The sequence below is a fragment of the Pleurodeles waltl genome, chromosome 6 (assembly GCF_031143425.1).
Source record: "Pleurodeles waltl isolate 20211129_DDA chromosome 6, aPleWal1.hap1.20221129, whole genome shotgun sequence".
Classification (NCBI taxonomy): domain Eukaryota; kingdom Metazoa; phylum Chordata; class Amphibia; order Caudata; family Salamandridae; genus Pleurodeles; species Pleurodeles waltl.
The window spans coordinates 1,063,105,420-1,063,121,957 of record NC_090445.1 but is presented as its reverse complement, the minus strand read 5'-3'; the positions used below and the strand labels follow the sequence as shown (position 1 = coordinate 1,063,121,957).

General features: G+C 44.7%; 1 protein-coding gene across 2 annotated transcripts in view; it reads right to left on the bottom strand.

The window, feature by feature from the left end:
- The window catches only part of KIF17 (kinesin family member 17), a 360,746-nt gene that overhangs the window by 70,543 nt on the left and 273,665 nt on the right, over nt 1-16,538 (bottom strand). For both annotated transcript variants that reach the window (XM_069240033.1, XM_069240034.1), the window contains exon 12: nt 16,165-16,235. In XM_069240033.1, coding sequence (XP_069096134.1) covers nt 16,165-16,235 — 71 coding nt within the window. The remainder of the gene's footprint in view (nt 1-16,164; nt 16,236-16,538) is intronic.

The following is a 16,538-nucleotide window of genomic DNA, read 5'->3' as shown; positions in this document are numbered from 1 at the left end:
CTGCTCGCCCGCAAAGAGATGTTGCGGGGGAACTGGTGTGACTTTACTGGGTGATGTATGTGATGGAAGTAGGAGAGAAGACTTGCTCCTTATTGGTAGAATTATCTGAGGCAGGTAAGGAGATGCTCCAAAATGCTTGGGTATCGGATCAGGGTATTGAGCCGTCGACGGAGCGTTCGTCGATGGTGTTCTCATCGACGGTGTAGGCGTCGACGGAGCCGTCGTCAGTGGAGCCGTTATCGGTGATGTGAGCGTCGACGAAGTTGCCGTCGACGGTGCCAATGTCGACGGGGCTGCCGCCGACGGGGTTGCCGTCGACGGGTGTGTTGCCGTCACTGCTTCCGTCGGTGAGACCGTCGACGAAGAAACTCTGAATTTACCCGTTGATGAGTGCGTCGACGGTAGAGATTTCATCTTCTTACCCGTTGACGGTTTCTTTGTAATCTTCAAGGTGTGAGCCGACGATGGACCGTATTTCAAGCTCACCGACGTTCTAGTCGTAGATGACAGTGGAGACGAGGTCACGATCACTGGCGACGATGGAGCTGTAAACGTGGCTGTCGCTGTTGTCGTCGATGAAGGAAGGCCTGCCGTCGACGATGCGCTCGTCGACGGTGTCGTCGACGGTGTGGATCTCCTGGATGTCAACGCTGGCAGGGAACTCGAAGGTCTTTTGAGCTTCTTTGAGGAGGAAGCAGGTGTAGATGGCTCTGAGCGAACCTTACCACCCATTTCTCTGGATGTTGAAGCTTGTTCCTCCGGCCTGTCCTTAAATGCATGCAGCTTCTTGGCTGACTTACTGCTCTTGGGGGAGAAGCTCTCCACAGACCTCTTCCTCTTCTTTGAGGCCACTGATGTGTCGCTGTCCTACTCCTCAGAAAGAGCTTCTCTGGCCTTTCTTTTCTGAAGCCAAACTAAGAGCCTGGCTTCTCTGCCTCTGTTGGGAAAGGTCCTGCAGATCTTACAGTCTTTGACCTTATGCTCTGGATGGAGACAGTATATGCATTCCTTGTGAGGGTCCTCACAGTGAAGCCTTAACTTTCCACAGGTCCCACAAGGTCTAAACAAACCTTTTCTTGCTGTAGACATGATGGAAAAATACTACAGAAAGAATAAAAGTGAAAATTGAAGAATATCTCTTGAAGAGAAAGAAAACTGAGCAGAGCTCAGGGAGACTCCCTTACACACGACGTGCGGTAGAAAATCTGAGAGACTGAGCCTCTGTGCTGAGGATTCTAAAGGGGTGGTCTCGCCTGATTGGCTGAAGTTTGGGCTTTTTCTAATGAGGCTGATAGTTCTACAATTGAATGTGTTTTTTCCTATTGACTTCAATGAAAAAAAAAAAAAAAAAAAAAATGTTTCTCTATTTATTGCTTTCTAATTACCGTGGGACTCCCACTTCGACGACGGGGAATGATTCAAGCATGTGAATCTATGAAAGATACCCCAATACTGGAGAACTCATTTTCTTCTCCATCATTGGTTCTTTCATAGATTCACATGCTTGAATCAGAATAGCAAGCAGTAACTGTATTTATATACGTTTTATAGCATGAGCACAAGTTGCGGATGGTGGGTAACAAAATCTGTATGGAAAATACCCATATGCAATTAAATAGACATGCTATGCATGTAAAATATGTAGAGATACATAAGCAAATATGTGAAACTAAAAGAGGCTTACCTTATTGAAGTAAATGGTGTAGTACGGCCTGTCCAACGGATGCATCACTTCGCCGTTTGCAGACAAAAATGCTGCTTGAATGTATGCACACTTTTCCGAGTCACAGCACAACATATTTTCTCCAAAGACATCTCAGCAAGCAAAGCAGTTGAGGTGAAAACTGCCCTGGTTGAGTGCATCCTTGTTCTTGCTGTGAGTGGCTTGCCAGCCTTTAAGTGGCAAAACTGGATTACGGCTGAGATCCATCGAGCAATGGTTGCTTTTGTGACTGGAGCACCATTTTGAGTGCGTCAATATGAGACCAACAGTTCGTCAGTTCTTCTAAGCTGTACAGAGTGATGTAAGTATAATTTTAGACATCTTTGGAAATCTAGAGTATGAAGAGACCTTTCCGTTGGCAAAGGTGGATTCCGGAAGAAAGTCAGTAATAATATATGTTCATTGAGGTGAAAATTCGAAGGGACCTGGGTATGAATTATGGATTAGTTCTGAGCATTATAGAATCATCCGTGAAGCGCAACAAGGGTTGTTGAGTTGTGAAAGCCTGTACCCTTGTGAACAAAGTCAGAGCTAGCAACAATGCAACCTTTCATGTGAGAAAAATGAGGTCTGCCAAGTGTATGGGTTAGAATGGAGTCTTCATGAGTCAAGATAGAACTATGTTCAGGTGTCAGTCCAGGGGAGGGGCTCTTACTGGAGGAAAAACTCTGAACAGTCATTTCATGAACTGATGACTCTGCTCGGGAATAAAGAGTGAATGTGAAGAGCATCTGTATCTTGATATTGCAGCAAGGTGTACCTTAATCGACGCATGCACCAACCCTGACTGAGCTAGCGAGAGGAGATAGGTGAGTATCTGCTCAGGTGATGCCTGTAAAGGGTGCAGGTTTGATTTCCGGCACCATAAGCAGAAACTTTTCCATTTCAGCAAATATGTTATTATTGGGGCTTCTGCCCTTGCCGTTGAGAGGTTGTCCCTGCAATCCTGAGGAATATTCAGATCTCTAAATTATAGGAATTCAGAAGCCTTGAGCATAAGTGGAGAGAAGTCAGGTCTGGATGAAAGACCTGGCCTTGGCTCATTTTCTAAAAGTGTTTGGGATATTTGTAGACAAATGTGGTTGGACTGCGATAGTAGGAGGAGCTCCATGAACCAATGCTATCTCGGCCACCATGGCCAGCAGAAGGCGACAGCACTCTGCTTTTATTTTGCTGACAACCTTCAATATGAAAAATATGGTGGAAAAGAAAATAAGTTACTTACCTGTAACTGTATTTCTCCACTATTGGTATCTTTCATAGATTCACAAGCTTGAATCATTCCCCGTCGTCAAAGTGGGAGTCCTAAGGTACATAGAAAGCAGTAAATAAAAATTTAACATTGAAGTTATTGGAAAATTACATTCACTTTAATAGCTTATCAGTGTTATTAGAAATGACCCAAAGTCCAGCCAATCAGGCGAGAACACCCTTTAGAACCCTCACCACAGAGACTCCAGTCTCTCAGATTTTCTAGCACAAGTAATGTATAAAGGAACAAGACATGAGGTGAGCCTTTATGGGGAGGAGGCTTGGGTTGCATGTGAATCTATAAAGATACCGATACTGGAGAACCACAGTTACAGGTAAGTAACTTATTTTGTTCTCCAGTATTGGGGTATGTTTCATAGATTCACATTCTTGAATCAGAATAATTAGCAGTAAATATAAGATATCCATACATATATATATATATATATGTGAACAAGGTCCGGTGTGACCGAAACGCGTCAGGGGATTCCTGTCTTGTTTGTTTGTAATCTCACTGATGGAATAAAAGTTCAATTATTATTTGCACAACAACGGAGTGCGTTTTTTTCTCTTGACAAAGCAGAAAGAGAAATCCCTTCTTTTGAAATACGGACGTCCTGCCTTCAACCAGCACCACCGGAGAAATAAGTGCGCCACAACACGCTTGTCAGGACATTTCTTCTTTTTACATATATATATATATATATATATATATACATATATATATATATATATATAGTGGACGGTGGGTAAAGAATTATTGTCTCACCTTATGAAAATAACTTTTGGAGAACTGCCTGTCCTACTGCTGCGTCCATCCTGTCTGCGGCATCTAGGCAGTAGTGATGAGTGAAGGTGTGGCTGCTAGACCACGTTTCCACTCTGCATATTTGCTGTAACGGCACCCCTGCGAAGAGAACTGCGGAGGTAGAGACAGCTCTGGTGGAGTGGGCCTTGGCGTTGGCTGTCAGTGGTTTTCCTGCTAACTAGTGACAAAATTGTATGGCAGTGGCGATCCACCGAGCTATAGTCTGTTTGGTAACAGGATACTCCTTTCTTAGTTTTCAATAGCCTACAAACAATTGATTAGCTTTGTGAAAGCTGCTAGTCTTTTGGATGTAGAATTTGAGACATCTCTTGATATCTAAGGAGTGTAGCGCTCTTTCTGCTGGGGTTTGAGCGTTTGGGAAGAAAGTCTTCAATACCACTGGTTCATTCAAATGAAAGTTCGAGGTAACCTTGAGGATAAATTTAGGATTAGTTCTAAGGATGACAATGTCAGACTTAAATTGAAGAAAAGGTTGAGAGATTGTAAATACCTGAATGTCACTGACCCTCTTTGCCGAAGTAAGAGCTAGGAGAAGTGCTGTCTTCCAGGAAATGTATTTCAATTCAGCTCTGTGTATAGGCTCAAAGGGATGCTTCATCATTTGCGGAAGTACAATATTGAAGTGCCAGGGAGGAGGAGGGATTTTAATAGGAGGAAACAATCTGAATAGCCCCTTTAGGAATTGTTTCACTATTCTGGAGGACCATAAAGATGGTGAACTAACGGCACGTCGAAATTTAGAAATGGCTGCCAGGTGAACCCTGATGGATGAGTGAGAGAGACCTGATTTTGCCAAATTAAGAAGATACAGAAGTATCTGTTCTGGACATTGGAATCCTTACACCATATACAGAATGTTTTCCATTTGAGTTGTCTGTTTTTTTTTGTAGCCTGGGCTCTAGCATTTGCGAGCACTTCACGACAATCTGTTGGAATGTTTGTCAGCAAATTCACTGAATTCAGGAGGCAGGCCGATAACCGAAGAGAAGTGGGGTTGGAATGACGGACCTGGTCCCGATTCATCATTAGCAAATTTGGTATTGGTTCCAACAGAGTGTGAGGTTGTTCCGAGAGGAGCAGGAACTCTGTGAACCAAAACTGTTGTGGCCATCAAGGAGCTATCAGTAATAACCAGCAAGGTTTTCTTTTCATCTTCTTTAGAATTCTCTGGATTAGCGGAAGCAGGGGAAAAGCGTAAACATAGATTCCTGACCATTTGATCAAAAATGCATTCCCATCGACTCTCTGCGGTTGCCAGCTTGCGTAGTACCGGCATTTCTTGTTTTCCTTTGTCGCAAAGAGATCCAAACTGGGCTTGCCCCAGCGAAGAAAAAGATGATTGAGAGTTTCCTAGTTGAGCTCCTACTTGTGGCAGGTTGTTGAGGCCCTGCTTAATGAGTCGGCCAGGGTGTTTGATACTCCAGCAATGTGTTCTGCTCTGAGAGTTATGTGATGTCGAAGTGCCCAATTCCAAATCTCTTGCACCTGAAGAGACAGCGCTGGCGATTTTGTACCACCCTGCTTGTTGAGGTAATGCATGCTTATGGTATAGTCGGTTCGGACCAAAACCGATGAGCCCCTGATCCTGGTCAGGAAGGTCTTGAGCACCAGGAAGACAGCTTTTAATTTTAACAAGTTGATTTGGAGCATGTTTCCTGGGAGGTCCATTTTCTTCTCACTGTCAGGTCTTCGAGGTGCGCACCCCATGCCTTCAGAGACGCGTCTGTGGTCAGAACATGTTCCAGGTTTTGATTCAGAAATGAGAGACCTTCGGAGATATGGGGGGGTCTTTGACCACCATTCCATTGTCTGTTTCATTGGTGGGGTTATTCGGACGATACAGTCAAAAGATCCGTTTATTTGTTTCCGCTGGCTGTCTAACTTCTGCTAAAGTGTTTTCGTGTGGAGATGGCAGTTTGGTATCAATGGAATGCAAGAGGAGAGCATTCCCAGAAGATTTGAAAAACTGGACAGAAGTGGACTTTCTTTTGCTGAGGTGAAGCGCTAGACTTCGAATCCTCTTCTGTCTGTCTTGCGAGGCAAAAGCTTTTGCTTGTTCCACATCTAATACAGCTCTTAGAAAGGTGATGTGTTTTTGACAGCGTTAGGTGTGATTTTTGGTAGTTGACTGAGAGGCCTAATCTATGGAAGAGGGACAGGTATGTTGCTGTGTCTCTGACTGCCTTGGATGCTGTTCTTGTTTTTATCAGCCAATTGTCCAAGTACAGAAACACTTGAACTCCTTTTTGTCTGAGGCACGCTGCCCCAGGGGCTAAGACCTTGGTGAACACTCAAGGAGCCGATCTCAGACCGAATCAGAGTAACACTCTGAATTGGTAGTAGGTGCTTGCTACCTTGAAGCGTAAGACTTTCCTGTGGCAGGAGTGAATCGGGATATGAAAATTGGCGTCTTGGAGATCTAAGGCCATCATGTGAGCCCCCTGGTTGAGCAATTGTAATACATCCTGAGGAGTGATCATCTGAAATGATGTTTTTTTCAGGAATTTGTTTAAACATCTAAGATGGGGTGCCAGTCTCCTGTCTTTTTCCAGATGTGGAAGAAGCAAGAGTAGAAGCCGGTTCCTCTCTGAGACTTCGGTACAATCTCTATTGCTCCCTTGTCTATCATTGTGGAAATGTGTAAAAGGAGCTCTTTTAAGTAGGCAGGTGGGGGTTCTCATGCTGGTTGCTGAAATTCCAGGGTATGCCCTCTGGTGATAATATCGACAACCCAACGGTCTGAGGTGATCTGGGACCACTGGCAAGAGAAGCTGGAAATTCTGCCCCCTATCTGGGAGTTGGAATAGGGGTTGGAGTCAGGCACCTGGTGGAGGTCAGTGTTTTCTGTTTGTGTCCTTGCCCCTATAAGTGGACTTTCCTCTTGTGGTATGTCTGTAGGCTGCAGATGGTAGTTGCCTATAGGATTGTTGCTGTTGTTGGTTGGTGGCTGAACGAAACTGGCACTGGTAAAGTTGGTACTGTCTATACTAGTGCAGGCCACCTCTGTAGGAATAAAGTCCTCTGCTTCTTGCCCCTCGAAAGTGTTGCCTTTTGAACTATTTGGAGAGTGCCCAATGATCTAGCTGTGTCCGTGTCTGTTTTTATTGATTTTAGCGAGTCATCAACATGCTTGCCAAACAGTAGTTCCCCATCATATGGCATGTCAAGAACTTTCATCTGAACCTCCGGGTGGAAGCAAGTGGCTTTTAAGCCAATCCTGATGTCTTAGTACTGCCGCTCCAGCTAGCTGGCCAAAACCTGTGGACGACACACCTATTGCACAGTCTATGATTTCGGCAGAGATCTTTTCTCCCTATTTTCTCCCTATTGCAATTTCTTTCGTGCTTCAGCCCAAGCATCCTCGGGAAGGAGACCAATGTATTGGGAGATGTCCGACCACATCTGGCAGTCGTATCTGCCTAGAATTGCCATCGAGTTTGCTGCCCTGACCAATGTAGCCTCCATTGTGGAGAACTTCTTTCCTATTGTATCTAAGCGCCGTCCTTCCCTATCCGGGGGTGCGGAAAGCAGAGAGGATAGATTTCTGGACCCGCCCTGGACTGCCTGAGTTAATACGGAGTCAGGTTTGGGATGACCAATCAGACAAGCTGGCGAATTTTCTGGCGCTTTGTAATTTTTGTCCACCCTAGGAAGTACCGCTGGTATGGAGGGTGTGGTCTGCATTACTTTAAGGCCCTCTTCCCAGATGAAGTCTACAATCGGGATCACACAAACTGATTTTCTGGTATCTTCCTTAAAGTCATAAAGGAAGCAGTCGGACTACTTTGTCACGATGGGAAGCAGGAACCTCTTTGCTGCTCTTTCCATTACACTATGGAACTCCCCCAATATCTTGTGGCGGAGAATCTACTGGTGGTGGAGTAGAGGGGGGCGGCGTTTGTGTAATCATCCCATTCATTGGGGAGTGAGGCAGTGACCTGGATTTCTCCTCCTTGAGCCTCTTCCGAGGAAGGTGGACCATTTTCGGGAAGTGAAGATGGAGGTGGTAACGGTACTGTAGGTACTTGAAACTAAGGATCAGTTTCTGGAAGAAGGACTTAACGGTAGTTGTGGATGCTGCAGTGGAGTTGTTGATTCCTGCTGTTGGGAATCTACTGTAATAATCTTGCATCATATGCTGCATATTGGCAATTAGTGACACTGGCATCTGCACTGTTGGTTTGTGCTGTTGTTCTTGCAAACATGTGTGTTGTAGATCGTGAAACAATTGCTGAATATATAACCCTTCATACTGTTCCTCATCCTCTTCCTGGCATTTAATTCGTAGGTCTGAAGGACTACGTGCCACTGGAAACAGGCCATCATTGGAGTACTCATCTCCATATTCCTCTTCATCCTCATCAAGATGTTCTGGAGGTACATGTGACACCTTACTGGGTGAGGTATGTGAAGGCATCAATGTCTCTTGCGCGGATTTACGTTTTATTGTTATCATTCTTGAGGGCAAAAAGGAAGATTTTTCTGAATCCACTGTCCTCGACGGTATATGTGTTGTCAGTGAGTTTGCAGGCAAGAAATGGGCCGTCAATGATATTATCGTCGATGGTGCTCCCGTTGATGTTCCGTCGACGGTGCCCTTGTCGTCGGAGCCCCCTTCAATAGTGTTGTCATTATTGAAGTTGCAGTCGCCAAAGCTGTCGTTGATGGAGCCGTGTCGTTGGAGTTGCCGTCAATGGGGTTGTTGTCGAAGGAGCCATAATTTCTAATTCGTATGTCGACGGAGCTGTCAATGGTATCTGCGTTGACGATGTAGTGGCATTTGATCTCTTACCTGTTGACGATGGAGCTGATGTTGAGGAGTGAAACCTTTTAGACTATGGTTCTCCAGAGGTTGATTTCTTCAATAATTTCTTACCCTGGGTGGACGGTAAAGAAGGCCCATACTTAATGCTCACCAATGTTATTGTCATCAATGATAACGCCAACAACGTTATTATCACGGGCAATGTTGGAGCTGTAAACGTTGCCGTCGCTGTGGTAGCAGAGGGTATCAAACCTGTCGTCGACGATGCGCTCGACAATAGCCTTGTCGATGAGACTGACATTTTTTATGTCAGTGGTGCAGAGAACAGGCTGTTTTTTAAATTTTGATTGAAGTGGCAGCTGGAGTGGAAGGTTCGAAATTACCTTTCTCACTATATTACCTTGAAGTGGAAGGAACATCCTGCGTTTTTTCCTACAGAAACTGCATTTTCTTGGCTGCCTTACTTCTTTATGGAGATGAACTCTCCACAGATCTTTTGCTCTTTCTGGATGCCACTGAGGTGTTATTGTCATCATCTTCAGAGAGGTTTTTCTTGGATTTAAGCTTTTGAAGCCAAAGCAGGAGCCTGGCCGTCTCTCAACATTTTGTGAGGAAAGGTTCTACAAATTTTACAATCTTTCACCTTGTGCTCTGGGTGGAGACAGTAGGTGCAATCCTTGTGAGGATCCTCACAGTGAAGTCTTAGCTTCCCACAGGTGTTTCAGGGTCGAAATAGCCCTTTCTTGGATGTAGACATGATGTGTAAGTCACAGCTGTAGAAATAGAAAAACAGTATTCATAAGAATTCCTGTCAGGAAAAGGTAAACTGAGCAGAGCTCATGGAGACTCCCTTCACACAACCTATGGTAGAAAATGTGAGAGACTGAAGCCTCTGTGGTGAGGGTTCTAAAGGGTTCTCTCGCCTGATTGGCTGGACTTTGGGTCATTTCTAATAACACTGATAAGCTATTAAAGTGAATGTAATTTTCCATTAACTTTAATGTTGAATTTTAATTTACTGCTGTCTATGTACCATGGGACTCCCACTTTGATGACGGTGAATGATTCAAGCATGTGAATCTATGAATACTGGAGAAGCATATGCATAGATCCTGGACCATCTGATCGAAAAGGCACTCCTCCCACGACCCTATGTGCGGACACTGACTTGCATAGAACTGGCATTTGCTGTTCTCGCTTGTTACAAAGAGATCCAAAGATGGTTTACCCCAGAAAAAAAAGATAATGTCCAGTGCCGACTGAACAAGTTCCCACTTCTGGCAGCTGTCATTGGTTCTGCTGGCCATGTCTGCTAAAAGCTTGTTTGCTCCAGGAACATGTTCCGCCAGCAGAGTTATCTTGTGAGTTGTCAGCGTGCTCCATAGTTCTTGAGCTTCCTTGGAAAGCATCAGTGATCTTGTACCCCCTTGCTTCTTCACATTATGCATGCTGCTGGTATTGTCTGTATGAACCAGCACTGAAGATCCTGTAATCCTTGGAAGGAAAGCATGGAGACTGAGAAAGACTGCTTTGAGCTCCAAGTGATTGATACGCATGCTCTTCTCGAGCGGCAACCACTCTCCTTTAATTTGTAGGTCTTGCAATGACCGCCCGAGCCCTCTAGGGAGGCATCCATAGCTATTCTGAGGCATAAACGTGTGGCCCTCTGACAGGTGGGAGGTCTGAGGCCACTAGGCTCTCATCATTCCTTGTGTGATGTTCACAAGGTCCTCGAACCATCCTTAAGTTTGATTCCATTGTTTTTGTACCTCGTCCTGTAAGGGTCCCCTTTTCAGGCATGCAAGAGGGAGCAGATTGATCACTGAGGACATCATGCCCAGAAGCAATTTGAACAGAGGCACTGAAACAGACTTTTTTTGTGGACAGTTTGGAAGGTAATCCTTGAGCCTTCGTTTCCTGTCCCGGGATGGAATGGCTTTGTCTTGGACAGTATCTGAGGCTGCGCCCAGGAACATCATCCTCTTGGATGGAGTACTTGATAATTTATTGTAATTTACTGTGAGACCTAGTTAGTGAAACAACTTTAGGCAAGCCTCTGTAGCATTGGACGCTTGAGATGCCGTTAGTGCTTTTATTACCCAATCATTAAAGTAGGGAATACCTGATGACTCCTTCCCGAGAGGCTGCTACACGGGCTAGGCATTTGGTAAAAAATGTGGAGAGCTGATTTGAGGGCAAATGGGAAGACTTTGAATTGGTAATGGGTGTCGGCTACAGTGGAGCGTAGGTATTTGCGATGTTTGGGATGTATGGAGATGTGGGAGTATGCATCCTGTAAATCCAGAGTTGTCATGTAACTTCCGTGGTTTAAGAGATGCATGAAACTGGAGACGGTGACCATGTGCAAAAGGACTGTTTCTGCGGATATTTGTTTAATTTTCGGAGGTCTAGGATGGCTCACCATTCCTTTGTTTTCTATTTGATCAGAAAAAAAAGTAGTAGAAACCCATGCCCTTTTGGAGATAGGGAACCCCCACATTTTCTATTGCTCCTTTGGCTAGCATGGAGAGGGCTTATTTTCTGAGTAAGTGAAGACGAGGTGGGGCGCTCCCTTTGGTTGAGTGGTAGACGGCCTCTCAGCGAACTCCAGGGTATGCCCGTAGGTGACAAGATCTAATACCCATCTGTCTGATGTTATTTGCCCCTATTACTGGAGGTAGTTGGTAATCTTAACACCCAAATGTTGTGATGGGTTGGGAGTAGTGGCACCTGGTTGAAGTCACTGTGGCTGGTGTCTCAACCCTGCAGGGTCTGCTTCCTTCTAGGCCCTTGTTTGTTTTATGCCGCCATGGGTGGCTGGTGATAGGGCTGTTGTTGGTAAGAGGACCTATATTGTGACTGGAAGGACTGGTACTGTTGGAGGCGCTGGTTTCCTCCGAAGTATGTTGCGAAGCCTCTTACACAAGCTTCATGAAAGGGCAGCGTTGGAAACTTTAAAGTGCCTTGAGATTTAGTTGTGCCTGTTTCTGTTCTGATGGCTAACAGAGCAACATCAATGTGTTTGTCAAAAAGGGCTTCACCATCGTAAGCATATCTAAGAATTTGGATTCTGGTAGGAAAGCTGTTCCCGCCAGCTGCGGAAAGACAGTGGAGGCTATGTCCATTGATGATGTGTGCTCATCTTCCTGCAAGGTCTTTCTCGTATTTGATTTTCTGTCCTTTGGCACCAGTTCAATGAGGGCGCTGATGTCAGACCATATTGGTCTATCATAGTGCACTAGGATGGCCAGGGAGTTGGCCGCACAAACCATGATTGCTGACATGGTGGAGAATCTATTCCCTATAGTGTCTAAGCACCTACCCCCTTGTCTGGTGCAAAAGAGAGTAGGGGTTCTTAGAAGGGCATTGAGCCACTTGTGAAATGACAGAGTCTAGCTTGGGGTGCCCTATGAGGGAAGAAGGAGAGTCTTCCAGGGCATTGTCTTTCTTATTACCGCTGCTACAGTTGCCGGGTTTCTCATTATTTTTGTGCCCTCTTCCCATATATAGTCTACAATGGGGATGTCTTGTATCCATTTCTTTGTTTGCTCTTTAAAATCATAGAGAAAGCAGACGGACTGCTTGACTGGTATCTGCAATTGGAATCTTGTTGTAGCCCTCTCCATCAAATTGTAAAATCCTCCTATGTCCTGTGGAAGTTGAGTCCACAGGCTTGGATGTAGGAGGTGATGGAATGGGGATTAGTTAATCATTCCATTCATCATGGGCAGGTTGTCCGGAACTTCTCCCTCCTCCCTGTCATCATCTGATGATGATGGATCATTCCTAGGGGGCACTGCTATGTTTGGTGCAGGCGTCATCCTGGGCGTTAGAAGTGGAGGGATAGGCCTTGGAGTGCTGGAAGGCGGAGGTGGAGCCGTGGGCTGTTCTTGTTGAGGATGAGGAAAACTTTCATGGTAGTCCTTCAGCACTGCTTGCAGGTCTTGAAACAGACATAGGGCCTGTTTACAACTTTGGAGGAGGTGTTAATCCGTCCCAAATGTGACGGATATACCACCAGCCGTATTACGAGTTCCATAGGATATAATGGCTCGTAATACGGCTGGTGGTATATCCGTCACTTTACCGTCACTTTTGGGACGGATTAACACCTCCTCCAAAGTTGTAATCAGGCCCATAGGCACTTGAGCTGCACTCTCTCAGTGCGATTCACCATAATGCTGGTACTGTCCCACATAATGTCTAGGCTTGCCAGGATGTCACGCCTGTGTGTTATAATACTGTCCATAATATTGATCCTCTTCCTCACCCTCTTCATCCTGGTATTATACAGGGAGTTCGGATGGGCTATGGACTGTTCCGAAAAGGCTGTCATCCTCCACCTTCTCCACGTCCAGAAGATGGCTTGGGGGAAGAGGAGATACCTTGCTCTGTGAGGTAAGTTCAGGTAAAAGAAAAGACTCTGTAACTGTTAGTGTCGTCGACGGTGTCATTGGCAACATTACCATCAAGCCGATGGAAGAAGGTGAGCAACAGCTGGGGTTGCCGAGTGACTTTCAGCGTTGTCACTGCTATTCTTGTTGGCGGGGCTATCGTTGATGAAGCTGTCGTAGACGGTAGCATTGGCTTGGCTGATGATGGAGCCTTCACTGACAGTGATATCTTCATCAACGAAACTGACGCTGACTCGGAGATGGAAGGGGTTGTCGATGTCGTCGTCAAGACTGTGGTAACTGTTGCATCAATATTGTTGTCAACTGTGAGATTATGGGTCCACAGGAGTTTTAGAGCAATTTTATGCTTCTTCATCAACAGATCTGAAAAGGATGTTAGAGGATGAGCTCCAGATTTAACAGATGGGAGTACTGGGCTCAGATGTGGCGTTTTCTAAGGAGATTTGTCTTTTCTTCTGCTTTTTTGAGCTGTCCTTAGCAGACCCATGGTGGGATGCCTAAGGGTCTTTCTGCCTTCCTCTGACGTCCCCTGGTCAGGGGATCTTTCCCTTTTATGAGATGTCTTCTGAGATGTGGAAAAGGTATCACTATCCTCCTCAGATGATGGAGATTCCTGCGTCTTGACTTTCTGAAGCCACAGAAGAAGCCTCCCCTCCATACTCTTCAAGGTTTTGGTGGAAAAAGTATGACAAACTTTACCGTCTTTTACCTTGTGCTGAGGGTAGAGGCAGTACAGACGTTCTTTGTGGGGATCATCCACATGAAGCCTTTTCTTTCCACATGTCTTGCAGGGCCTGAACAGTCCTTATGCCGATGTCTCAGACATGGTAGAAGTAGTAGTATTTTCCAGAAACTGGTTTGAAATAAACTGAGCAGAGCTTAGGGAGACTCCCTTCACATGATGTGAGGTAGAAAATCTGAGGGACTGGAGCCTCTGTGATGAAGGTTCTAAAGACTGCTGTCGCCTGATTGGCTGGACTTTGGGTCTTTTAAAATGATGTGAATTAGCTGTTAACATGTATGTCTTTTAACGTAACACTGAGTTCAATGTAGGTTTTCAATACTGCTTTTTATTGTACCTTGGGACTTCCAATTTGACGACTTGGAATGTTTTAAGCATATGAAACTATGAAATGTTGGAGAAAACATCATTTGGAGACACTAATATCTCAGCAAGACAGAACATACATGGCGATAAATGAATCATCTCGACTTACATATAGATGATTTGCACCTACAACTAAAACAATAGAAACATGTCAGCTTTCACTGTAAGCATCCATAATGTTATGGTAGTGACCATAACAAAAACAACAAAAATATGTGAGCCTTGACAGAAAGTAGACATGATACTAACACTTCTGTGTGTGTCTAAAGTGTCACACTTTCTACTGAAAAATATAAACTAATCTGCTAGTAGGCGAATAACAAAATTAGAAAAGGTCTCAAAAGGACCTGTCACAGTGTTCATGACAATACTGTAGAAAAAGACTCAGAACAGATATGTGAAAGTCAACCTCAATGGTCTTTCTGAATTGAGCTTTATCCAATGTACATGCAAAATGGTATACTAACTGCGGTTTAACACCAGGTCTTAGATGATTGTTACCATATGTAAAAAGTTATGTCAATCCCGGCCGCTAGATGAGCTCCCTAGACGGAAGTGGAACTCTGCATACTCTTGTGAAAGATCAAACTCAATGTTGTATCAAGCAAGGTTTTGCTGCAAAGAAGGGTCATCCAAAGTATACCCCACCCATAGTGGATGGTGGCTACCTGACTATCTCCAGTGATGGGGAGACTAGGAGGTACCTGCCAACAACCTATCCCTTCTTAGGAGGGTTTGACATGTCTCCCCATCTCCTGGTAGCATACCTTTCTTGACCATGTGGTACTTTTCTCCCTTATATCCAAATTGAAAAAAGTCTTGGAAGATGTACCCCCCACTAGTTTAACTAAAGGTATGGATTTGGACATGGTACCCTTATTTACTGCCCAATGCCTACTTCCCTAAGGTGGCCCCTCAACTGCATAAGAAACAGGCTTCCAGAGTCAATTAGTTCCTTGTATTCTTGTGGACATTTAGAGACACTCTGCAGCATCCGTTGAAGAAAACATATGACTCGGTACAGAACAAAGTTGGATGTTGCTGCTTGGAGGTTGCTGTTGTCCCAAGACTGAGGTCAAGGCTAGGACATCAGAGAAACCTTGCCGCTGTACCCTGCTGGGAAGATTGCAAGGATTTTTGGAGGAACTGTGTAAACTGTGGAGCCACAAGAGGTTGTAGGGAGCTAACCATTATCGAGATCCATATGACCTGCTTTACCTTAGATTTACATATATGCTGGGGATCATCAAAAGACAGTAAATATTGGTGAGCCCACAGTAACCCCCTAACCCATGATCCCACATCTTCTTTCCAGCCTGATAGCGACACATGATAGTTTCCCTTTCATCACAGGTTCTTGGAGTGGTCCAACTGGGTGAAGCAGGTTATCAAACATGTTGAGCTATCTGTTCATGACATACACTTCTGGAGATATTTTGGTGTCAAGATGTGACAGCAACAAATCCATCATTTCCAGAGTTCCCATTTGCAAATAGGTAGATGTTGCGTTGAGCAGATGTACATCCACTTAAAAAGTACGGCTACAGCCAGCCACTTGTGTGACAAGAGGTATCTAAAGTTTGGTATCTTGAGGTGGTGAGTTTGTAATGCATTTCAGTGTGTTTTTAGACCTCACAGCTCAAACCCAATGAGCAGTCTTTCCTGGAACCACTGGCTGCTGGTTACCTTCAACAAACAGCAGATATATCATAGAACAAGTAATACATTTGTCAAATTCTGTCTGGTACACAGTTAATACAAAACATTGTCCTTGGTGAAAGAAACAGACCTGAACCCTGGAGTATCAGTGCTAGATCACCCACATTACACTCAGGAAGTACCTACTGACTACCTCAGGACGAAGAGGAAAGGTCATACAACCACAGGGAAATGTACTATGCCCCCAATAACTAACCCGACAGTGTGCCATTTCTCCCCAAAGGTAGTGATTAGAATGGTGAGGCAGAACAACTAGCATCCTGAAAAACTGTGATGATCCAATCCATCTCCCATACTCTTATAGTGAAGCTTAATAACCACTAATAACTTAGGTTTACCAGCATGGGATTTTACCTCCATGTTCTCTCCATTCTCTGCCGAGGGCACCCTCCTGCCCACCTTGGACTGTGAAAGTGACTGTCCAGCTAAAATACAAGTAACATTAAGCATGTTACTCAAGGGCCATCAGAATCAGTGAAGGTAGAATTAAGTATCAACATGACCTTACCTCTAACAAACATAAAAACCAACATCACACAACATAACAACATGCTTAAGTGAGACCATAGTTATTATGAGAGGTAACAATTACAATAGAATTACAGGGAGAGTGAGACCAAAGAGAAAATGAGAGGACGGACAGAAAGAGAATCATCTCACAATAGGATCAGCATAAAATACGCAACTTCAACTAAGAAGAGTAGAGGGAAAAAAACGAAGAAAAGAAA